Source organism: Osmerus eperlanus, chromosome 9 (assembly GCF_963692335.1).
Source record: "Osmerus eperlanus chromosome 9, fOsmEpe2.1, whole genome shotgun sequence".
Taxonomy (NCBI): domain Eukaryota; kingdom Metazoa; phylum Chordata; class Actinopteri; order Osmeriformes; family Osmeridae; genus Osmerus; species Osmerus eperlanus.
The window spans coordinates 18987549-18997903 of NC_085026.1; the positions used below are offsets into that span (position 1 = coordinate 18987549).

General features: G+C 40.6%; 1 protein-coding gene across 2 annotated transcripts; it reads right to left on the reverse strand.

Annotated features, from left to right (window-relative positions):
* Positions 1 to 1199: 1199 nt before the first annotated feature.
* hs1bp3 (HCLS1 binding protein 3) lies at positions 1200 to 10346 on the reverse strand. Of its 2 annotated transcripts, none has more exons than XM_062469254.1 (7): positions 10204 to 10346; positions 5769 to 5934; positions 5261 to 5468; positions 4520 to 4700; positions 4181 to 4221; positions 2795 to 2990; positions 1200 to 2505 (listed from the first exon to the last, which is right to left on the reverse strand). In XM_062469254.1, exons 2-7 carry the CDS (start codon positions 5865 to 5867, stop codon positions 2277 to 2279), a joined length of 954 nt encoding a protein of 317 aa, XP_062325238.1. In that variant the 5' UTR covers positions 5868 to 5934; positions 10204 to 10346; the 3' UTR covers positions 1200 to 2276. The 2 variants fall into 2 exon arrangements, with proteins under 2 accessions (XP_062325238.1, XP_062325236.1); XM_062469252.1 differs by lacking the exon at positions 10204 to 10346 and adding an exon at positions 9786 to 10161.
* Between the last annotated feature and the right edge of the window lie 9 nt (positions 10347 to 10355).

Below are 10355 nucleotides of genomic sequence, written 5' to 3' on the forward strand. Positions count from 1 at the left end.
AGGCCTTAGTGGTCCCCTAAATCTGAAGTCTCTTTCCCGAAATTAAGCCTTGGTGCATAATTACAGCCACTACGAGCAGTCCCACAATGAGCTTTCCTCAAGACGCGCTGTTTCTCTGTCTGTAGCTTTAAATGCTAATGAGGAGGAGAGGGGCGGCACCATGCGCTAATGTTTACAATGTATCGTAGCCCCTTTGCTGTAAGATGCCTTGAATTTGCCCATTCTCATCTGATCACCCTGGTTGGCAGAGGTGCACACTCAGTCATTTCAATGAGGGGAAAGGCGAATATCGCGCGCGCCATAACACCAAAAGCAGAACGGTTATCCAAACAACAAAGAAGTGTACAACACTCGCGTTACAGCATGTGTATTCACACACATACTTGATGCTATCTACCTTTACATTAGCGACAGTAACTCAGCTGTTAGATGCAGAGCTAATGTTACAGCCACATTCTAAGGTTAGCAAGCTAGGTAACCATATACAGTAAAGCAACAAAATGATATAGCGTTAGTTAACTACTTGCCCGAGGTTTGTAGCTGGACCAAGGAGAGTTAGTACTGATCCAGAATTTAATTTCAGCAAGGCCAGCTTTGTATTGTCCTGAGCTTTGTCCTGAGCTTTGTAGCTCAGTTTCTCATGGGCGGGCCAGATTATCTGGGCAGGCAAAGCAGAGAGAGGGGAGGTAACCTTCCTCCTTGTAGCTCAGTTTCTCATGGGCGGGCCAGATTATCTGGGCAGGCAAAGCAGAGAGAGGGGAGGTAACCTTCCTCCTTGTAGCTCAGTTTCTCATGGGCGGGCCAGATTATCTGGGCAGGCAAAGCAGAGAGAGGGGAGGTAACCTTCCTCCTTGTAGCTCAGTTTCTCATGGGCGGGCCAGATTATCTGGGCAGGCAAAGCAGAGAGAGGGGAGGTAACCTTCCTCCTTGTAGCTCAGTTTCTCATGGGCGGGACAGATTATCTGGGCGGGCAAAGCAGAGAGAGGGGAGGTAACCTTCCTCCTTGTGACGTCACAAGGAGGAGATTTTCAAACAGAGCAATTGAGCCTTCATTTTCTCAAAGGCGGAGAAGAACACCCAGGCCTTGGTTTACACCTATCGAAAATTCTAGCCACTGGGGGACCAAAGGCAGGCTAGGGGAACTCATATTAATGTTGAATAACCTCCTAAAGTGAAGTTTTCATGTCATGTGACCTTTAAGCATTACAGTATGCTGCATAGGTTAAATGGTCTGCAGTTTAAGAACCACCTTTGCAGGTTGCTGATGTGATAGCTCAACACCAGTGATCCTCCCTGCTGCTATCTTTTTCTCTGAACAGCCTTCATGTCCTGGGGCGTTTCTGTGGCTTCTTCTACTCTACTTGTTTGTAGCTTTTACTAAACAATCGTGAGATTGGGCCTGCACCATCTTTCATCAACTCACGTTTAAAGATTATGTTTGCAAATAGTTATAATAATTTGTATAAATCGGTGTGCGGTATAATTATTTCAGCCTATTGAAACTATTACCCGACGGCAACACTAGAGCATGTGTGACTGTTTTGGAAAATACTCAGCTGATTACTTATCACTAGGATACGAAACCAATGTGGAATTAAACCACTTAGCACAGCTGTAAGCCCAATTGTCATGGCTAAATATGAATGTATTGATAAAGTATTGACTATTCATTTTATAGGCAGGGAAACTGCCTTCTGATTACCAGTTTCCGTCAGGTTACGACAACAATTATGAAGATAATTAAAATATAAAATATATATTTAGGTTACTGTGGGGATACATTTTAGACCCCCGTGGTGGAAATTTCTCTACTAAAGGCTCACAAATCAGTGTCTTCAGTTTAATTATGCTTGCAAGCAGGCACATAGAACCATCAACAAAGTCTCTAATTGAATGAAGAGCATTCCACTTTGTTTCTATGTATACCTTGCCCATGTTCATCTTATTGAGTTAATGCTGCTATTTTCTATATGGAAGACCATAAGAGGACCAGACTGGACATCTAGATCCCAGCTGAAGACACTTAGTTCAGAGCTGGGATCCAACTATTATGAAAACAAGAACACTATTAGGAAATTGAGAACTGTGCCAGCCATTTCTGAAAATAATAGGAAAGGTATTTTAATATATATTATTAAATGGTGAAGCATTCATATAGTATATTATTATCATATCATATATTATTAAATGGTCCATGAGTATTATTCTTGCCACTATCAATCGATACCACAGCTCCAATCAGCATAGTCAGTTAATATTGAACATTAAAACAGATATTAAAACAGTTCCAGATCATTAGCAGCAGTTGACTCATTCTCTTGGATGTATTTTAAAACATCAATTTGATCCTTTAACTGATCTACAATCAGAGATTGACCCCCACTAGAGATAGAAGTTTCTGGCTTCTTAAACAGTGCTGGTTTTGGATTTGTCTTTGGTACTGAGGTTAGCTCATCTTTGATACATTTCTTGATTTGGAGAAGTTTGTCAAAGTCATCCTCTATCCTGGAAAATACACACAGTAATGATGTTGAGGTAAATTAAGTATTAAGGTGTTTCTCTGTCAAAATAGAATACTATATATAACACCACCTCTATGATACTTCCATATATTGTGCAATTTGCACAATAGTAATTGTCATAATATTATTTGGGGCATAAATGACAATATAATTTAGCACACAATGAGGCAACTGGAAGGAAATGCCATTTGAGCAGTTTTAGTGGGATGCATTATTAACATAAACCAATTTTCGCAACTGTTGTCCTTTGTCAAAATAGCTGGCATATTTACCTGAATAGTTCATTTGCATCATCATCCGCACCACAACCAGCAGATGCCCCTGCTGGGGGCAGCAGAGAAACTGGGGGCAGCAGAGAAGCCCTTGCTGGGGGCAGCAGAGAAGCCCTTGCTGGGGGCAACAGAGATGCCCTTGCTGGGGGCAACAGAGATGCCCCCAGCTCTGGCTCCTCAAGCAGCTTCACATCACCTACAATTATACGCAATATGTTATATTTCAAATATTTAGTTTAGTGATAAAAACAGTGACTATAGCAGGGGTTTACCCAACTATCATGAGCAATTATTGCCTTTAACATATATAAACAGTATCTGTATGAACAGTTCATACTATATGAACATTAGTTTCTTTGGTGTTCCAGACAAACATTGTTATAGACAAGGAAAGTATCTCAAACAATCAGGGGCGTCTTAATAGCACTTGAGGCCCATGGGCTATGGACTTTTTTTTTCATTTTTTGAGGCCCCCCACACGCTAATCGCACGAGTTGCTTGTATTGTTATTTACATTCCGTTGCACGGTTTAGGCTGAAATTCAAGGCAAAAAGTGCCTTGTGTCAACGAAGGGAACTCAGTGCTAGCCTACGTCACAACGTCAGCACACGTTAGCAACGACGCATGGATACAACGTGCATTGCTGTTGCACAGCAAGTATCGTATCGTGCCGTGGTGTACTAGCAGCATTATACATTTAAGCAATTCAAGACTTGCATGTACAGTAAGTAATGTCACAATAAATTATGTATTTAAACTCAAGCTTGTGTGGTGCGTCCCTGTATTCAATGCCACAGCCTAAACTTTATGTCAAAAGAAACGTTTTTAATTTCTGGCGCATTCAAACAATCCCCTCAGTGAGGTTTGGCTAGCAACAGCAGATTCCATCTGAAAAATACTGCCGGTGACAACGTTGTTAGAATAGCTTGTCTCAAAGGGGGTTCAGCTTGTTTCATATTAAATGGACCCATCTGCAACCGACGCAAGCAAGCACACCCTACAAATTGTACCCTCTCTAGTTTTTGTTACATTTTGGGGGGGGGGGGGGGCTCCCCTCCCTCCACCTCCACCACCAGATGCCACTGTAGAGCAGAGTAATGACACCGCGAATACGGACGTTTATCATCATTATTATTTTGTATTATTATTAAGAGGCCCCTGATTGGTCGAGGCCCCGGGCTTAAGCCCAGGTAAGCCCGTGCATTAAGGCGCCACTGCAAACAATATGGTTTCTACAAGTCAATTAATTAGCTTTTTTCTCTCCTGATGATAAATAAAAGTGCCACTTATTGAGAATTCCAATGTTCATATATGCCAAGTATTGTATGTTTTGCAATTTATGATATTCCTTGTGATGTAAATTTAACGGACAAGTGAAGTACTCACTGCTGTTGTCTTCTGGAAGCAAGTTCTTCTGGCTATGGTGCCTGGAGAAGTGATTTAATTATCCTCCATCAGATTGCTTTACAAGAATCTACAATATTTCTTTTTTGTAAAGATAGCATTCATTGAAGAGATACATTTTACTGTGAAGAGGTCAATAGATTTTTTTTCTTGGTTAGGTATTCATTCAATAATTGATAAGATGATTGCATAGGCTGTTCTCTTTGGACATATTACAATGAATTACCCTTAAATACTACACCCAATCATTCAAGACATCCCTCTCTTACATTTTTTAATGTTTTAATCTTTTTAAACTGTATTTTTCTATATAAGTCTTACTTGACATTCCCCTGCTCTGTGGAGTCTTGTTCATCCCCATTAATAGGCTTCATATCACTTCTATCTTCTCTTGGAACACCAGTGGAGGTTTCTTCTCTTTGAAAGAAACTGACCTCGTTTTCTGAGTCTTCCTCAATAGCAGAATTCCTGTTACTAAAATCATTTCCATTCATTTTGGCACCTACAAGAAAAATGCTGTGTTAAATTTTGTGAAAGAGTTAAACACAAAACATTTGTTTAGTAAAATGTTAGAGTATGCAATGTACAGCAAATGTATTGTACTGGTATTTTCAGTAATGGAAATAGGCCAGTAACTCAAGGCAATGTTTGCATGTTATTGGCAGTTGCCAGCTGACATGCACAAATATAGGCATACAGGAATGCTCACTATCACTGTTTTACACATATGGATGTAACAATACACTCAACTCATGATTCGATACATTTCATGATCTTGGGTTCATGATGAGATTTGTGTGTGTATCTTCACATATTTGTGACAATTTAACCACTTTGCGATGTATCGTTACATTCCTCGTTACACATGTACAGTATACACCATCAGTCAGGGAGTAAGCACACATGAGCTCATAGCAAACCTCTTTAACTCATTGCGCTTGAACCAAAATGTACTATACTTTTTATTCAATACATTGTTTGAATGAATCAACAGCTGCATGTAAAAGGAATTTTTACATGAAATGTAAAAAAGATACTTTTTTGGGTGTTGTCTTACATCACCTAAGAACTCCAGTAGCTCTGGACATGCAGCAAGTGTTGAGTTCTTGGAGATGAACTTGACCAGCGCATCAAAGGCCAACCTGCGTTCGCGGATGTCTGCCTCACTGACAAATAGAACTTTCCGAGGCATTGCAGGCAAGGAGATACTTGAATATTGGGCATGAAGTCGGTTGTAAAATTCATTGAATTCACTGTACTTCTTTGAAACCTGCAAAACATATTGGCTGAATTATTTACTCCATTAACTAAATAATTCATAGGTATTTACCGTATATTAATCTTACAGTTGAATGCATAATTCAAGTATAGGGTGGCATAGGATAGGCATTCAAATGGGTGGCACATGCCCTGTTAAAATGTGCTAATGAAAGAAGGTTTCTTTGCAATCCTAATTCACATCCCATCCCACAAGGCTTTGGCACTGCTTATCTAAGCAATACAGAATTATATTAAGACTGTGCACGATGAGAACAATAATCAATATCACTCAGAAGGACTAATTACCCACCAGCAGCTGTATAGTATCTTCTTGTTTATGTTTTGAAGACTTGAAGGCAGCCAACCGTGTCACCACAATGATCTGGTATTCAACATGGCCTGTCATCATGGTCCCCCGGACCTCATTGTAAAGAGGGACCTGAAGGTCTATGCCAGTTACCTCATTCTGCAATGACCTGGGATTAAGAATAGTGGAGTATTTAGTATGATGCAGACAGGACACATCATTTCAAGAAAGGTATTTTAGAATGACGAAAATCAGAGTTTCACTATATTGTGCAAACCATGCAATTTACTCAATTCAACTCAGTTAAATACTCCATATACAGTGAATAACATTAGTCCTCTTGAGCTATGAACCACACCATTTACATTACCTATCCACACAATAAGTAGGGAAAACCACCTTGCGCTTCTAGTGTTATCCATTCTAATCATTCGGATATTGAATGGTATTGATTGCTATACAGGACTTATGATCATCTTCATTTGATGCCCCTCTTGTGGTTTATTGCGTTAATAATCTATCAGTCCCACCACAATACTAGCTTAACAGCACAAATACAGGGAACAAAACTGACAAAGGATTAGCTAACTGGTTGGTACCTAGTAATGTGTAGCTGGCTACCAGCTGGTACATTCGGTGCTTTGGAGAATATCAGCTACAGAAGAGCACCTCTTAGCAGGCATATGTACTCGATATTGCTCACCTGGAGAAGCCGGCTGTGCTCCGTTATGCTCCTTGCGTAAGGCTTGACCCCCGGAACAGTAAGTAGGCTAACTTGTACAGCTAAGCTAGTCTATTAGCGGACTATTAGCATTGCTAGTCTACTACTACTGTGTTGGATTGCTAGAGCAAACCAGTACGAAGGGATGGAAACATAGCTAGCTACATAAGATGTTTTCACCCTGGCCTGTGCCTGTGGTGTTTCTGCAGCTGTCTCTTTGCAGCTTCTTACATAGAGAACATTAGTGACATTTGTGACTGTGGCTACTAGCTAGTTAGCTACTGTTAGCTTAACTTTTTGCCACCAAAACTTAAATTATGCCTAAACCATGCCTATGCAACGGAACATTCCAGTGAATACAAGCAACGCTTTCAGGAACAAGACACACATTTTGACACCAACACTGTCTATATATAGTGCAAAAATAGAGGGACTAGTTAGGGTGGGATATAATAATAAATAAATAATAAGAATATATGCCTTGCCAAAGGCAACACACCCAATAACAAGACATATTATTAAAAAATTGATGCGTTTTATCTCTGACTAACTAAAGAATGAATAAAAATCGTAATATTAGAATAAAAATCATTTGAATAATTAGGTTGATGAACAAAGTTCTAGACCTGGCCGTGGTAGTTACGCAGCTCTCTTTACAATGTGTGCTTACTATGTCGCTGATGGACACTTTGTCTTATTTAATCGCTCCCAAAAAAATATTGCCGTGAAAGCAAACTGTTCGGCTCCCGTGGTGTTGTTCAACATGTGTGATAAGCGTGAAGTAAAGGCAGGGTAGGCAAGTTGCGCCAAGCTAGCTATTTTAGCTTATTTTTGACACGATTCAAACCTAAATATCCCACCTCTTCCCTTCAAAGCCACTCCCACAAAACTACAGTAACGAGCATTGAGTGGAGGGGCAGAGTGCGCGCAGGTAGGTAAGTATCAGACAATTAGCCCGTCCAATCAATAGTCAGGGTAACCCTTAATGATTGGTCGTGTTTATTACAGTATTGCGACGCCCACAGATGTCTGAATGATTTCATATTACTGTCAAACCTTTAGATATACTGGTTGCAGTAGGGCTGAACGATTAATTGCATTTGCGATAATATCGCGATGTGACAAAACAAGATTTTGTAATCGCAAAGGCTGCGATTTTACTTTGGTCACGTGACACGCGAGAGTAACGCAGTTTGCAGACGAAGGATCAACTTTGCACGTTACACATTACCTTGACCTGTACGATGGCCTCAGGCTCGACAGAACCTGACACTACAGACACTTTGCCAATTTTGCCTTAAAAAAATGATGCTGTGCAGTGTCAAGTATTGTGCAAAACCTGCCTGGCTAACGTTGCTAGCTCACGGGGCAACACTACCAACCTAATTCGGCCCTAAAAAAAAACACACAACGCCATGTACGATGCATAGCTAAAATGCTGAACACCAGTGTGTCAAATAAGCCAAATAACACCCGACAGGATCACTGATCGAAATGTTTCAAAGCCTAACTCCATATTAATGTACTACTAAATTACTCAAGCAGCAACAGCGTTCATCACGAAAGATATGATGCCCCTCGGTGATACACATACAGTAGGATCACTACGCAAGTTATTTTTCCGAAACGGTAGCTAGCTAGCTAGCTTTAGATAAGAAACTGCAACTAAAGCGTATACGTTTCTAGTCTAGCTTTGATTTACCAAAATATTTTCTATGAGGTAGGCTACTTTGTGTGTTATGTTGCTGACTGGAGATCAGTAGGCTAGTATATATCTATATTAATGATAGGCCTACATCATATAATAATCGCATATTAAATCGCAATTGCAAATTAATCGCGATCATGTTATTTTCCGAAATCGTTCAGCCCTAGGTTGCAGTAGCGAACCGTGACTCTTAAACCTTGGCCCTCTGACCCCAATTACTCTGCGGAAAAAAACACGATACAGCGCTCACACAGCATAAGGCCTACATGAAATTGTGTTGGTCATTACACACTATTTGAGCCTGCCCTTGCGGCACTATTCACGGTAATTGTGCATATTGACGTTGTTGCGTTTATGGTTCTCCGTAGGCTGTGGGTGCTGAAAACAATTCACCGCCAGAAGAGTAAGTGGCACAACGTTTTTTTGTAAATCGTCGTGGAGTGTTTATTTACCTAGGTTATCGAGAAGTCGGAGCAAATTTACAAATTAGCCGTTTCATCAATAAAATACGCACATTTTCAGCAACTACACTGCCTATTTCTCGTCACATTTTAATTCAGATGCTGATTTACATGTACTGTTTAGCTGAAATATGAATTGTGAAAACTTACAGCAATGGCGGTCAAAGGATTCTGTTCGTCCTGTTTATCCCGGCAACCCCGCCCCTGACGCAAGCGATTCTTAATACTGACCAATCACAGCCAAGGGGGTCTCCGTAGCTCTCCGTCGCTCACGACGGATAGTTAGAAAATTCAGGAGGTGCACGTCGAGCTCTCCGGGGCTCTCCGAGGGCTGACGGAGAGCTCGTAGAGGGCGTTCCTCGGAGAAGAGGGCGTTCCCATGTGTCCGTTTTTAGAAAAACGCAGAAGCATATATAAGCCTTTAGTCTACAGATTGATCGGTCATTGTGCACAACACTATAACATATAGGCTCTCAAAAGCTTTGGTTTTCTGCACAAAATTAGGTTCTGGTGTAGGTCTTCCTTTGCCGATTAACTCCAACTTCTCATTAAAAGTTAACCTTGAAAACGGTGCATATAACAAATGTGAAACAATGTCCTCCTCACTAGGGGGAACGTTACTCGCAGCTTCTATTGTGAAGTGAATGAACAAGCTGACGTTAGCTAGTTTATTCGCTTGTGATCGCGTTCCCCACAGCGGGCGGAACTTGTCATAAAGCGATAACAAAGCCCACCCATTTAGAGGGAAGATATGATTGGTCAATTTTACTGTCAATGGAAATGAGTCTTTCATTGAATTACTATTAATTGGCCCTTTGTAAATTCATAGCTGGACCACCAATCACATAGTTGCATAGCATATACCTCCCAACAACGGAGGCAGCAAAATTCTGATGGGGTGACAAAAGGGGATTTTTTCATTTAACTCTTCACATTCCAACACAAACTGAATAGGCAGGATTGATGGGTTTATTTCAGAAACATTGTCTTTGGATGTGATTTTTTTCAGTTTCTAACCACCTGGAACCACCTTTCTTACAGCAACTGAAAAAAATCACATCCATATAGTTAGCCCACTTACAACGTGTTATCTCCTGGATTGGTACCACTGAGCTGTTTCTTTTACCTACCTTTTAGTTACAAGTCCGCCAGACATCGTCCAAACTGTACCTTCTTAAAAACAAGACAACACATATAAAACGTTAAACAGAGTTTTGTAGCCTCTCTTTCCCTTTCCTCCGCTACTGCAAATCACGTGAAACAATAAAAAGGTAACTACGTGTTCGATGGCTGTCATAGACGCGTCTTGACTTTTGTAATTGTACTTTCGATAAGTTAACTTAAATTGCTTGAATTGCCTTAAAAGAAAAACGTATGCCACTTGTGCTACGCCCCATGAATGCCAGTCTTTCAATTTGTCCACTGTTTAGTTTCAATCCGCGTGCATGTGAATAGATTTACTTATGCGGAATGGTAAAGGTGGCAGATTCGTCGATTTCGATCTTTAAGAGATTCACCACTTGTAAAGTCTTTAAAGTTCCAATATACCTCCTCTGTATCAATGTTGAATTAGCTGGTCTCCACTAAGCCAAAGTAAATCTGCTGGTAGTGATGGTGCCTTTGATCCCTATAGATGTGGCATAGATGAATACAAATGTTGCAGTTGAAATGTTTTTGCACTGTGGCTGGTAAAAGATGAC

Bases quoted from the DNA above. Each gene is read 5' to 3' on its own strand.
- hs1bp3 (XM_062469252.1), bottom strand. From the start codon at position 9,811: ATGTCTGGCGGACTTGTAACTAAAAG. The intron at 5,935-9,785 runs GTAGGTAAAAGA...TCTTAATCCCAG, and splicing joins GGCGGACTTGTAACTAAAAG to GTCATTGCAGAATGAGGTAA. The intron at 4,222-4,519 runs GTAAGACTTATA...TCACTTCTCCAG, and splicing joins ACAGAGCAGGGGAATGTCAA to GCACCATAGCCAGAAGAACT.